The 14,950-nt window shown below is 45.9% G+C and overlaps 1 protein-coding gene across 1 annotated transcript; it reads left to right on the top strand.

The window, feature by feature from the left end:
- The first annotated feature begins 520 nt into the window (after positions 1-520).
- myocd (myocardin) lies at positions 521-14,689 on the top strand. The gene is made up of 10 exons (XM_062525916.1): positions 521-553; positions 1,075-1,248; positions 4,296-4,477; positions 5,413-5,517; positions 5,854-6,194; positions 6,515-6,662; positions 6,926-8,077; positions 8,452-8,595; positions 9,870-9,927; positions 10,318-14,689. The coding sequence occupies exons 1-10, from the start codon at positions 538-540 to the stop codon at positions 10,911-10,913; spliced, it is 2,916 nt and encodes a 971-aa protein (XP_062381900.1). The 5' UTR covers positions 521-537; the 3' UTR covers positions 10,914-14,689.
- The last annotated feature ends 261 nt before the right edge of the window (positions 14,690-14,950 follow it).

The following is a 14,950-nucleotide window of genomic DNA, read 5'->3' as shown; positions in this document are numbered from 1 at the left end:
TGCATTCCATGAGCAGAGGAAAAGTCTCGAGCGCTCCAAGGTCAGCAGCAGATGCCACACTGTCAATATTAATTCATCGACAGCAGCACAAACCTGCGGACAAACAAAAAATGATTCACCTTTTAAAAAGCACCGCAGGAGATCTAGTCTAGAAGGAACTGTTTAAATGCTGTCCCCCTAGTCATGCTTGTTAAGACATTTGAAGACTTGGTTGAATCCACAAATCTACCTAAATACCTAAATCTTCTTGTTCTGTTAGCAGGAAGTTGATTAGAAATAACACTTAAATGAGATAAAACACAAAAGAAAGCCCAAAGAACTTAACCCGTTTGACTCTGTAGTATAAATACTGACAATTGAGAAGTTAAATTTAATTTATGGTCTCATGGAACTTGTGTTGTACCCATGTTCAGTGAAATTACATTAAAGCAACCCATTACTTGAGGATGAGTAATTGGTATTGTCGATATTTTACAGACTGGGGATTACTTAAAACATAAAATCAGAAATAGACCAGAGAAGTCAGACTTGGTCAAGATGCGTATATTACCAGGTAAGACCCAAAGTTGAGCTTTCTCAATAACAATAACTTCAAACAGCAACTAAACCCAGGCAAGCTTGCATCATGACATGTGCATGCAAATAAACTCACAGCCCATCCCCATGTTTTCGAAATGCAAAAGACGTGATCTCAACGACTGCTGTGGAGATTTACAAAAACATGTTTGCTGAACGCAAACAAACTGCATGGCTCTTGGCTGACGCGCTCTCATACACACAGGCGCACACACAAACACACATACTCACACACAAATACACATAGACACACATACGCAGACACACTGCATGTGTGTTTACCACTGCCGTAAGCCGAGTGCGCTTGATCGCCGTTGACTGATTGCTCGAGGCGCGCCTCGACTTGGACGCACGCTCAATAACTGTTTACTCTTCCGACCGATCGCTTGCGCTTGCTCTGTGCGCCTGCATCATGTATGTGGCTCCGCAGAATGAAAAGTGGTGGTGGTGGGGGGGGGGGATAATAGATCTCACGATCTTGTTTTGTTTACCGCACAGATTCGGCAGCCAGCGAGGGCTCGGCCACGCACCGTGAAACTCCGACAAAACTAAAACGAGCCCGACTCGCCGACGACCTTAACGAGAAAATTGCTCTCCGCCCGGGTCCCCTGGAGCTGGTCGAAAAGAATATCATTCCTGCCGACTCGACCGTTAAAGAAGCCGCCATGAGAGGTATCCGAGAGGAGAAATGAGAAGATGTGGAATGTTTTTCAACTGCGTGAGAAATACCTTGTGGCCAGAACTGTGACTAAAACACGTCTTTTGAGTGTACAATGCTGCCCCTTCTCTTCATTGGACACTCATCCCTACTAAACTTCAACGGTCCATCTACGTCCCCCTAAACATCTTAAAAATATCCATCCAGGCAGACTTTGACCACAGTCCTGGCCTTTAAACTCGAAAGTTTAGCAGGGACGCAAAAGTAGAACAACAACTTGGTAGACGTGCTGTGTCATACTTCATCACTTCTCAGCTTAACGAAGGCCAATCTAAATCCCTCTGAAACAACAAGATTTTTGGAACAAAATCGGCTTTTTACTGTTTGTTTGCTATTAATCAAACCGAAATGAGAACTGTCTTGCTGTGGCATACAGTATATTTGGAAATCTAAGACGAGCATTGTGCTGTTGTTTTCTTAATGACTTCACAAAGGGGTTTAGGATTTGTACGTAACAAAATCTGGATGCCTCATAGCTTGACCTCAGAACTCGCTTGTATAGGACTGGACCGACCTTGATATTACCACGCATTTTAATGTTGAATGTACAAAGTGATTTGTAAAAGCATAAATCCCACCATCAAGCTTGGTTGTGCTCTGATTTAAATAAACAGTCTTGACGCGACGGCCATTGCTTCCAGCGCCCAACAATAACAACGCATGTCTGCATGTCAAGGTCCTTTGACATTTTCATCATCTCCGTCTGACGCATCACTCGGTGTAACGCGCAACTATGCCGGAAATGTTTGGGAAGAATTCCTGAGCATCCCTCCCTCCCAGCTTTTTCCAGGCTTTTTCCTCCTTCACCCCCTTCCTAACAAACAACGGTTTGATTTACAGGGCTGTTTGCCTTCCCTTTACCAACGTGAGATTGCAACATGTTTGCGATGCTGCACGCCCCATCCCTGCATCATTGTTGTATTAAGGGTTCCTCCTGATCTTGATGGGTTATTTTTTATTGTTTTGTCGTCCATACTCGAAAGCAAACAGTCGGGTCGAGGGCTCCATCCTCCCACAGTCGCCGGGCAAAAAGGATTGCATAAGCCAACTGCCGCAAGGTTGGGTCGGCTTGTTAGTTTACATTATCCCCCTACAAAGAGGAGCGTGTTTTATTGAGACAAACAGCAGCTGTATTTAGATCCACCCTCTTTCTCGGAGATCAAATGAACGTGGGCTCCCCTGTTTTGCCCCCCACTCCCCCCCCCCCCCCCCCCCCCACTGCCCCCCCTCCTCCTGCTCCTCCAGCCCCTCCGACTCTGTTTTGACTACACGTGATTTATATGGCTCCAGCGAACCACCTACAAAGGTGTCTGACAAGACATGGCTGTTCCCCAGCTGTCTGTCGTCCACCGGGGCCTTGGGACCCCTAAAGCTTGCGGATGCCCCGGAGCCCTTTTGTTTGTACGTCTGCGAGACCACAGTGTGTTTTACCGAGGGCCCTGCGGTTTCTGGTTCGGAGACGGCTTGCAGAGCTCTCTTGCTGCGGTGACCTGTTTTTTTTAAAAAAAATGTTGAGACTGCACTAGAGGAGAGAGCAACAACGAAACTGAACTTCAGATCTGTTTAAATAGGAGGTCCCTCTAGTTAGTCGGATGTATAGCAGAACTCCCTATGCTAATCTTTTTTGTGTGTGTGTGTGGTGTGTTGTGTGTGTGTGTGTGTGTGTGTAGTTTTTTTCTGGCCCGCGTTTGTGCAGATAGACTATCAGAGAGAGAGGCGAGTAATCTGCGATCAGGCTGTTGGCCTGTTCGCGGTGACCTCAGATGACAAAATGAGTAGATAGCCCGCAGTCAGGTGTCCCCCAGGGTCTTGTTATGGTGGGCGAGTGGGGAGCCAACATCAACAGGTGGAGGAAATAACACCCGGGGTCATTCTGCCCCGACGTCCAGCGACAAGCCGGCCAGCCTCTCGGCTCGTGACCAAGAGCGCGATAGAGGAGTGTGGCGGGGCGTGATTGAAACCAGGGTCTGTGCTTTCTGGCAAGTCACATGTTGAGACACTAAATGAGACTCGCTCAGCCACTACCCCCCCCCCCTTCCCCTCTTCCCTCACAAAATACACAGACAGGCACACAGACACTCTCGGATACACTCAAGCACGTGCACACACAACCAGAGAAAACCACAGACACACAAATACAGTACACACTTTACACAAATTCATTCACAAACACAGACACACACACACACACTATATCTCTCAAAGAGCGTACACACACACACACACACACACTATATCTCTCAAAGAGCGTACACGCGTACGTACACACACACACACACACACACACACACACACACACACACACACACACACACACACACACACACACACACACACACACACACCAGACAGGTACACACACAACAGACAGGCACACGCACACACACACACAAACATAACAGGCAGGCACACAAGCACACACACACACACACACACACACAAGCACACACACACACACACTTTAAGTATCCCTGTAGTAACCCCGGAGCTGACCTCTGCTGCTGATAGAGGATACCCGTCACTGCAGTCGTTATCTTGAGTCCCTCCAAAAGTGAAGTGGTCTTCTCAGTCTTTCCCAACTGCATCCTGGCACCTTCGGGGCCAGTCGTTTGACTAGGTGGCAAGTGACAAAAGAATGGCAGTCTGCAACAATGGCCAGGGCTAAGCCATTGTGTTAAACGTCAAACAAACACACACAGAGACTTTTTAAATCGAGCCAGCATGTTTTGCTCCCGTTTTCCATATGTACACTTGAAAATGATGGATCATGTCTTTAGATGTCTCTTGCCTTCTCATTTTCATCATTCATTCAATTTTGTCGTTTCTTTATCTGCCTCTCTTCCTGTCTTCTTCCTCTCCTTTTTCTTTAACCCCCCCTCAACCCACCCCACCCCACCCCACTCCCACTCCTCTCAGTTTCTTGTGTACTCCACTTATCTGACTGTGTGTGTGGTACTCTCCTCTCACAGACCGCTCCACTATCTTTTATTTATCGCTGCAGTGAACCATGGGAAGTTCCCCAAGCAGGAGGACTCGTACGCCTTCGAGGAGGACAGCAGCAGCGAGAGCCTGTCCCCCGACCAGCCCCTCAGTGACGAGTCCCAGGGCTCGGCCTGCCCGCTCGCCGAGACCAAGAGCAACGCGTCCCCCTCGTCCTCGTCCTCCCTCACCAGCCCGCCACAGGTGAGGCGGAGACACACACACACACTCACACACTCATAACAGACACGTCTGATCTCGGATATTACGGCCACCTGAGTAAACACTCGCCTGACGCAAAGCCACTTTTGTGGTGTAGGCTTTTTAGCCCTGGCTCTAAAATCGAGGGGGCAGGGTTCCATTAAACGGGCTGGCGTCTGTTTAAATGTGGCTGAAACAACTTCACAAACTATGTAATAGGACTCAGCTGTGAGGGGATACTGGGCTTGATTATGTTGAGTTACCAGCGATTTGTCAAGTAGTGAATGAAGCCACTGTCCATGACATTCGGTATGAACAGTGGAGACCAGTGGTCCGAAGTGTTATCTCTTAGATGACTCTGCCCCCTGTGGCCACTCGTGGTAGTGCAGTGTTCTGCTCAGACTCTTGAGGGACCGTTACCCAGTCTGTGACAGGTCTTTGGCAGTGAGCCCACTTTTGAATGCCAGTCTCTCTCTCTCTCTCTCCCTCTCCCCCTCCCTCCACTTCTCTAAGTGGAAAGAGAGGGTACCAAGGGTATTCTTTTTTTTTCTTCTCTCCACCATGGCTCCAGGCATGACAAACCTTCGCCCATGCTCTCATAAATGAGTCAGATGCCAGGAGACTCCATGTACTCACGTGGAGCTCGGAGCCATGTGCCCGTGTCTGCCATACCCTCTTACATCTCAGCTCACTCACCACAGCAGACAAATCAATCACACTGGGGGTAGTTTATGTTCCTGATATCAGCGATGAACAAATATCTTACTCCCCATAAATAATAAATTGCTACATTTTGGGGAAAACAAATGTTTCCGTCCAACAAGATCCAAAGAGATGAGATAAGCTGCTAGACAGACAGGAAGGAATCCTGGTGTAATGACGCAAGTACATTTGAATTTGAGAATCAACATTTTTCTTAATTGTTGTGTTTCTTGTAGGGATCCCACAGTAGCGACGCTGTCAATCATGGCCAAGAGGAGAATGCTCTGGAATCAAACAGCAAACAGTCCACACCCCCAATTCCCGTCCCTGCCATAGTGAAGGTACGATGGCACTTCTTTCAGATTTTATTTGACAAAACCATTTACTTGGAAGGAGAGGTGCAAACGCACACCAAATACGAGGTGCTGGCAACTTGGATTAAAACGTATTGAAAGGAGAGAAGTGCTGCGCACACTGAATTTTGGAGCTACATGTAAATTCCTTATTGAGACGATAACATTTTGGCCAGTCTGGCCTTCTTCAGATCGCGTGTGCATCCCATTTTCTTACATTCTGCTCTTATCATTCCTTCCATCAGACCCCAATTAATCTGTTAATCCTCCACCAATTAATTAAATTAAATACGATCTATTTCCATCTCCCCGACACTAATGAAGCCTCCCAAGACTTCAGACAAGAACCGCCACAAGAAGCCCAAGGACATCAAGCCCAAAGTGAAGAAGCTGAAGTACCACCAGTACATCCCGCCGGACCAGAAGGCGGAGAAGTCCCCTCCGCCCATGGACTCGGCCTACGCCCGTCTGCTGCAGCAGCAGCAGCTCTTCCTGCAGCTGCAGATCCTCAGCCAGCAGAAGCACCACCAGCAGCACCATCAGCAGCAGCACGCCCAGTGCCCCCAGCAGCAGCAGCAGCAGCACCACCAACACCAGCACCAGCCGCAGCAGCACCAATCCCAGAGCTTCAGCTACCAGCCTTTGCACCAGCAGCAAGGCAACAGGTCAGCCTCTCCAAATATATATATTTTTTTTTTAAAGAAACAAAAAAAGGTGATTCATTATGTTGTTGGGCTTACTTTTGAGGTTTATGAAATGTTTTAAAAAAAGTAAAAAGTATTGTTCGGAGCCAAGTTGGAATCAAGTCCAAATTGAAGTGCAACAAATTGGTTTATTGGTTTAAAACATTGACCATTAGAAAATAATGTGACATACAGAATAATTAACTCTCCATTTGTTCTTCTGAAAAGTTGTAAAATGCTCTAATAATGTCTCTTAGAACTGTGCTGATGTTCAAGCCCCTCCGTTCTGTTCTGTTCTCCAGTGAGCAGCTGTCAACGTGTAGCTCTAGCGCCCCCGCCAGTACAGTGAGCAGCTCGTCTTCGTCTCCGGTGAAGACCACCTACTGCAGCCCCACCACCGTCAACCCTGTCAAGCCCGGCCCGCTGCCGCCCAATCTGGACGACCTCAAAGTATGTGGCAGAGAGGAATTCAAATATACAATAATATGAATGGATTTGCCATGGTGGAATGGAAATGTCAACTTAGTTACAAGATGTTTATGTGTATCTTAAACGTATCTTTATTTTCTTGACAGAACTTGTAAGTTGATTTTGTGTTTTTGTTAGAAACCATTCATATCACAGAATTTGGAGACCGGGACCAATGTTTTCTGTTGTTGTGAAATGACTATTTACAGAAAATGTGTATTTCCACATCCTCATTGTTAATTTAGGTGTCTGAACTGAGGCAGCAGCTGAGAATCCGGGGTCTCCCCGTATCAGGAACCAAGACCGCGCTCATCGAGAGGCTCCGGCCCTTCCGCGACCCCGGCACCGGCTCGCCCTCGCAGCCCGGCGACATCACCACGGTGACCTTCCCCGTGACGCCCACCGGCTCGCTGTCCTCCTACCAGTCGCCGAGCTCGTCCAGCGCCATGTCGCACGGCGGCGGCTACTACCCGTTCTGCAGCACCAGCTCCACGCCGCCCATCTCGCCCGCCTCGTCCGACCTGTCGGTGAGCGGCTCGCTGCCGGACAGCTTCAGCGACGTCACCATGTCCTCGCCACAGTTCGGCCTCCAGGCGTCCCCCGGCCAGCTGAGCGCCGACGAGGGCTTGGCACTCGGCCTCGGAGGAGGAAGCAACGGTAATGGTTGTCACGGCATCGGAGCAGGAAGTGGAGGTGGTGGTGGTGGGGGTAAGGGGGGGTCGGGGCTAGACGCCGAGAAGGACAAGATGCTGGTGGAGAAGCAGAAGGTGATCGAGGAGCTCACCTGGAAGCTGCACCAGGAGCAGCGGCAGGTGGAGGAGCTGCGCATGCAGCTGCACAAGCGCAAGCGCACGCACGGCATGCAGGACCAGGCTCCTCCTCCTCCTCCGCCTCCGCAGTCCGGCCCCCAGGGCCAGACCACCCCGCTGGGCCCCCACCACAACAACCAGCAGCACCAGCACGGCCTCGGCCTGCACGCCCCCAACCCCAACCAGATGCAGCACTTCTACCCCAACGTGTCCGTCAAGCAGGAGCACGTGGCCTCCAGCTGCCCCATGGCCTCCAAGGCCATGAAGAACGGCGGTGGCGCCGGCGGGCATCCCAACGGCGGGGGCAGCAACAGCAGCAGCTGCATGGAGGGCATCGGGCACTGTGGCATGATGGGAGCGCCGCCTCGCTGCCCAGAGGCGCCGCCCTCCCGGAGCCCCTCCGGCCTGTCCGCCTTCCTCAGCCCGCAGTGCTCGCCGCAAGACTCGCCGGGCGCCAAGACGTCCGGCAGCCCCCAGCCCAACAGCCTGTCCTCGTCGCCCAGCCACACGTACATGGTGCACCCCCACGCCATGGGCAGGGATGGCTGTGCCCACGCCCAGGCTGGCACCAGGCCACGCAACATGCAGGTATTACTTCCTTTTACTGGCAAGCTGTATACTGCAATGTGCAATGGATAATAATGTCGATGGAAAAAACGATAACATCCCTGCTAAAATGGTAAAAAAAACAGTTGTTTATAGCAGAGACTAGACTTAATTATGCTTTAAAAATGCTTCTGAGTTTGTAATAATTAATAAGGTAAAAAAAACTTTTTTTACCTTTTAATAAGGTAAAAAAAAAAAACGATAACATCCCTGCTAAAATGGTAAAAAAAAAAACAGTTGTTTATAGCAGAGACTAGACTTAATTATGCTTAAAAAATGCTTCTTAGTTTGTAATAATTAATAAGGTATCTTGGTCTTAAGTCAACCCATGTATCTTTGTCTCATGTCTCACACAGATCCAGCAGAAGAATGTGGGTCAGTCTGTAAGCTGTCCCTACCCCCCTGACCAGAGGGGGCTGCAGGGCATATACTCCAGCCCCACTGAGATGGGTCTCAATGACAGAGCCTCCAAAGCCAAGAGTCCCCACATGCAACCCAAGGTGTGTGATAATGGCCGATTTATCCAGACATCTCCACTACACACATAGATATGCAAAGAAATCAGCTCAAAAGTATGTTGACTTTTCTTCATAGCACTATTGGGAGATTCACCAAATCGTGATCGTGTGAGGTCAGGGCAGTCAACATTTCAGTGGGCTTTCAATTCATAACGTGAAGTTTTACTTCAGGGACCGCCAACCATAACCATTCTGTAGGCCTATCCATCGCAAACTACCTTTTATTTGAATAACCCAACTCACAAAAAAATATCCCAGTCACATACATTCATCTCATCTCCTTCCCCTGCCCAACTCTTCTTCTCCTTCTCACCCCATTAAAAAAAGACAGTCACAGTCAGTCAGCTTCATCTCTTTCAGTCCTTGTCCTCCACCCATTAACATCTCGCCCCATCTATCTCCTCATGTAGATGGCAGTAGTGCACTCTCCCCGGCACCCTGGCCCCAAGTGCCCCATCACCTCCACTGCCTTCTGTAGCTCAGAGCCCGCTGCTGCTGCATCCAAGATTAAACAGCCCCCCTGCTATGAGGATGCAGTAAAGCAGGTAAAGCAGACCAGCTCCCCCCCCCTCACCCCTCACCTTTTAACCCTGCACCTCCCAAAACCCCACCTTCTCCATTACACCTCTTGGCGCTCCCCGCTAACCGCTACCTAGCCTTCACACCTCAGCTTCCATCCGCTAACCGCTACCTAGCCTTCACATCTCGGCTTCCATTGTTAGCTTCCAACCGCTAATCGCTACCTAGCCTTCACACCTCAGCTTCCACTAGCAACATGCTCAGGTTCACATACAGTACTGTTTTAGCTTAGCTCCACTGGCCCCTTTGTTTCACAAGGTGCTGAGCAGCTGTATGAGGATCATGCCATATGAGAATGAAGGGGTGTGGTGTGGATGGCTGTGTGGGTTGCTGCTGTGTACACTCCTGTCATAACAGCAGCATCTGTTAGACTGACTCTCTCAGTTGTTGTGATAGCATAGCAGACTAAACAGTGCACTTTTAATTGAAGCAGACTAAACAGTCCACTTTCAATTTGCACAGAAAGTATGATCTGCTCTTCGACATGACCATATTTACTTGAACTCATATTGCGCAGGTCATCAATGTTGTTGTGGTACCTTGAAGTTGGACTAGTTATTTGCCGAGTTGAAATTATGCTGCGGTGCTGGCATTAGAAATGCAAATCTGCCTATGCCAAACATCTCCGCCACAGATGGCTTGAATGATTGAAGTGGAACCACCTTCTTGTGTTTCAGCAACTGACTCGAAGTCAACAGATGGACGAGATTCTGGACGTCCTCATTGAAAGTGGAGGTGAGAGGAGTACACTTATACTCGCATTTGGAACTCGTATATCTGTTAAATGAGGAGAAATATATTATTAGATTAACAAAAATGCTTTTGGAACGTGTCATTTCAGATCTATGTAATTGTAATGTAGGTGTTATTCTATGTCTTAATGGAAATGAATCACTGCCTTGAAAACTGAAACCCTGTCGGAGCCTGACCTCCCACTGATAACCACCCTCAGTCACGAGGGCTGTATATCACCCTGTAATGAACTCCAGCCTTGGCCTGGACACAGTCATTAAATCCCCTGTGCTGTGTGCTATGTTCCCCTCCCACCCTCCCTCCCTCCCTTCCCTCTCTCCACCCCCCTTCCCTTCCCCTCTCCTCTCCTCGCCTTCCCCTTTCTCTTCCAAGAAATGCCGGCTAACGCCAAGGACGAGAGGTCCTCCTGTGTAACCAAAGTTGTGCCTCACCTTACAGTGTCAGCGGGCAGTGCCAGTGGCATCGCCGTGCACAAGTTCCACAGACACTATGGCGGACACATGTCGCCCTCCCAGATGCCCTTTGAGCACGGCGTGAGCCACGGGGACTGCCACCTGGAGGCGCTGTTGAGCAGTTCCATGGGCCGGCAGGGCGACATCGTGCTGCTCAAGATCGGCAGCGAGGACGGCCAGGGGGAGGAGGTCGGCGGCGACGGCGGCAGCGGCGGAGGCTTTGCCGGGTCTCACCCCGACGACAAGATGCTCGGCAACCGCGACATGATGGACACCCCGTTGTCGCCGATGGCCACGAAGGTGTCGCCCGTCCCCACAGACGGCCAGGGCCTTGGGATGACGTTCGCCGAGTCGCCGTGGGAGACCATGGAATGGCTGGATCTGACTCCACCTAGCTCGGCCAATGCGTTTAACACCATGCCTCCGACTGGGCCGAGCATCTTCAACACAGAGTTCCTGGACGTCACCGACATCAACTTGAACTCGGCAATGGACTTGCACCTGGAGCACTGGTAATGTTTACCAAGGAACTGAGAGAGAAAGAAAGAGAGAAAGAGAGAGCGAGCGAGAGAGAAAGAAACAGACAGAACCTGCCCGACTCAGACAACCAGCCGACAAAAACAACTTTACAGTTCCGTGCCTTGTGCGTCTGTGCCATGTGTCACTCTTCGACACCATTTTAGATACATCGTTACTTCTATGAGTGACTCTGGTCTTTTTCAGACAACACATGCGCACAACTCATTCAACTTTTTTCTTTCCATTTTGGATGGATTCTTATCAAGTCAGTCCATTGAATGTAAAGGACAAATTCACCAATGTTGCCTTATCAAAACACACATATGAGAGTAGTTTTGCAGTTGCTATGCATTTTGTCATGGTCCATTAAAACTTGAAAACCCTTATTTTGACTTCTGGGGTAATGATATGTTTGTATTACTGGAAACAAGAAGAATCTACAAACAGAATTGGACATAAGAGTAAAAAGCGAAATCATAAATGTTTCAACAATGAAGAATTTGTAAATATTTACACTGTATTATTCAGAGGACAACTATATACCTATCCATTTGTGTGGTGTTGGAAAGGTACACAGTAGCGGACTTAAAGTTTTTATCATTTACTCCAATATTATATTGTACATATGGGAATGTTCACATTGCACCTTGAGTAGTATAGAACTTATCACACATTACTTATTTTTGCATATATTGTTACTCCAGCGAAAATCATGCTATTCTGTGTGAGCATTTTATATCCTGTTTGCTGAAGTGTAGACTGCCAACGTTAGTGATGAGGGGCTTTCAGTACATATCATCTTTCTATCACCAGATATGCTTTGAGTCCTTTCTTGGTACATAAAAAATGATTACAGCAATGTTACCTTCAATGTGCCTTTACTCACAATTGCTGGATAACCTCCCAGGGCTAAGGCCAGCACACCATCACTACAGAATCACAGTGGAATTCTTAGAATTCTTAATTGGGCAGCTTGGGCAGCCCAGTCAAACCAGGGGCCTACAAGATTGCCCTGGTGTATTCAAGCCTGGTTTAAAAAGAAAAATAGCTGTGAGGTGTTAGTGGAAATCTTTTTAGCTTATTTTTGTATTGAAATGTTAATATGTCTTGGCCCCATGTGAACTGCAGGTACCTTTTTTGCTACAGACTAGGCCACTGCCACTGTTGACACTAAGTGTATCTACATAACCTTACGGTAGAACAATGGCCGACTTGCATAATTTTCATTTTCCTACGTGTGAATATTTCTTGGCCTTCAGACAGATCTGCAGACGACACAGCTAGGTGCGGCTAAAGGTGAACACATCATTCATTTTGATTCCTGAATTGTACTCAATATTTTTTTGTTGGAACATTTTTGTTTTATTTTTCTAATGATTGACTGCAACATTTCTGAGTGATTGTGTATTCTCACAGCAGCAACCTATATATGCTAAGTATCTATCTCACACATCTCGCAAAGTCTATCCAGCAACTTTGATTCTCTCAGAATTGCACATCTTCACATCTCATCACATCTAAATGTAATTTACCAAATCTAAGCCAACATGTCTTACACCAGTGGCTACATCTAGGGATTGTACCATTACCAAATGTTATATTTTAGTATCTTTTTTTATAATGAAAGTATGTGGACCTAACTGTCCTAACTATATGTTTAACAATAGTGCAATTCTGAAATGTAGCCACATTTTCATCTGTATAAACCTGTATGCAAAGTTGCTGTGTGATGGTTGAAAGTCAAAGCTGTGTGATGTAATGTCTCCATGTCTGAGGCGTTGAAGTCATAGTTGCATGGCATAAAGTCACAATGCCATGTTATATAAATGTGTACGCTAGTGTACAAGGTCACTATTAGTATAGTGAGATTTATGTGAAATAGTCACAATTTTACATGAATGGTCATTCATATAGCCATCCCCAATTTCAATATCCAAGGGTCTCACTCAAATATATTTATTTCAGTTTTTATTTTTCCTTAAAATATTTATACATTTGGTATTTATACGACATTCCTTTACGTCTCAATGGGATTCATGACAAAAAAAAAAAACACACAGGTATCCAAGTACTGCCATTTTTAACCTTGCATTGTTTTAATATCATGGAATGTAAACAAAGTAACTTATGATTTACTTTTTTTTTTTTAAATTGTCTTCTGTTTATACTATATCTCCCCAAAGTTTTTATGTATACAGAATTTACTACATAAAAAGAACCACTTAAAATGGGAACTGCCCCATTCTTACCAGCACTTGTGAATAACAAAATGTAATGTATATTTGACACAACCATTTTCCTTATATACAATTTAACTGTGAACTGTACTTCTGGTACCTAATCGCAATGTGTTGGCTATCTAATATGTGACACATATGGGACCTTCTAGCTTCAGTTAGATTATCTTTTTTTAACAGTGAGATGTACGCCCAGAAATAGAGGTACGGAGTGGTGATGTTTAAGTTTCTTTTTACCTTTTGAATTCGACCCACTACAGGAAATAATTGGCTGATACAGATGATCTCTGTCTCTGTCTCACTGGCTATTTCCTTATCGGTGGTAACACAGTTAGAGCATACTGAAATGTTATTTGTACATTACAGTGCACAGGAGAGTCCTGAAACATTTTTCTCCTCAAGCTGTTCTGTGATATTACAATGTGAAGCCAGCTATAGTTTAAGTATCCCCGAGAAATATTGCTTATGGCAGCTTAAACACTACAGTAGAGTATCTTAACATTACAGTCCCTTATATCCATCCATGGATTTAGTCAGGCAGTTTACCACAAATGTCCATTACATCAAACCATAGGCGATTGTCTGATTTAAGTTTATACAAAATTATTAAGTAAATCAAACTGTGAATCAACTACAATGTAGTTACAGTGGTCATTTAGGGGAGCAAAAGTTTAGCTCCTTGGTTTAAATCCACATAAGAGATATTTTATAGAGATATTTTATAATATCAGACAGCAGAATCAAAATAATGTTCACCGACTTCTATTGCCCCCACTAGTCTAAAGTACATTTTGCATTTCATTTTAATCTTTTTTTTTGTTTTACATGGATATGAAGTCATCTTAAATATAAGTAAATGTTTTGGTTTTTACTGGATTTTCCTTGTTCAATTAATACGTAATCTACAGTTGTTCAATGACCAAAAAGTGAGGGGTCAACTTGCTCGGATACATAGTATTGACCATATTGAATTGTCATTGTCAAATTATATTTTAAGAAAAAGATGCCCTTCACAGTAGGCTCATTCATCTAATCATTACCAGCAACAAGAATGTTAATAATTGTTCTATTTTTACAAGGAAACACTATTATGGAAAGAAAAGAGGAAAATAACAGATTGGACTTTTTTTTTACACATTCTATCCCTAAATGATCCTTGTCAGAAAATGTCTGTGAATATGGAGGTCTAAGTTGGCCAAATGCAGCTCACTTTGCTATTTTCTTTTCCTGTGTTTGTGTACTGCTGGAATATGACTTTAATCACACACTTTGCATACTTGTTACCCTCCAAGAGGAGGTGTTGGGAGTTGATCAAGATTAAGAAAACCATTGTTGTTGCACATTTGTTCATTTTGGTGACGCATGGAGGTTTGTGTTTGTTTTCTTCCCCCCCATGAAAATAAGAAATGACAAAGAGCTTCCTTTTTGCTTGGCCACGGAACAGCTTTACAATGTAAACCGTCTCAGTATTTGTCTACACCACTGTAATATTAAAGAGGAAAACAATAAATAAATGTAAACACGATGCAGTCCACATGATAATCCTTGTTTTGTCATCAGTGTGTTTGTGTTTGTATCTCACATGACAACCCTAGGAAATGTAAAATATATGTTTGCATTGAAAATTCCACCATGGACTGAACAAAAAAAAATCCCTCTAGTTCCTCAACATGACATCATTTTCAAGTGTCAAGGTCAGTCTGAACCCTATAAAATGTGCAAGGTAAGACCCCCAAAGGAGTCAAACAGGAAGTTTAGATATGTCTTAACTAGATCCAATGAGGTTATAAATAACAG

Source organism: Sardina pilchardus, chromosome 22, assembly GCF_963854185.1.
Source record: "Sardina pilchardus chromosome 22, fSarPil1.1, whole genome shotgun sequence".
NCBI classification, from domain to species: Eukaryota; Metazoa; Chordata; class Actinopteri; order Clupeiformes; family Clupeidae; genus Sardina; species Sardina pilchardus.
Note: the sequence above shows the minus strand (reverse complement) of the source record. Positions and strands in the feature narration are given on the sequence as shown.

Excerpts from the sequence above, each read along its gene's own strand:
- myocd (XM_062525916.1), top strand. Across the intron at positions 6,663-6,925 it reads CCAATCTGGACGACCTCAAA|GTGTCTGAACTGAGGCAGCA; the intron begins GTATGTGGCAGA and ends TTGTTAATTTAG. Across the intron at positions 9,928-10,317 it reads CGTCCTCATTGAAAGTGGAG|AAATGCCGGCTAACGCCAAG; the intron begins GTGAGAGGAGTA and ends TTCTCTTCCAAG.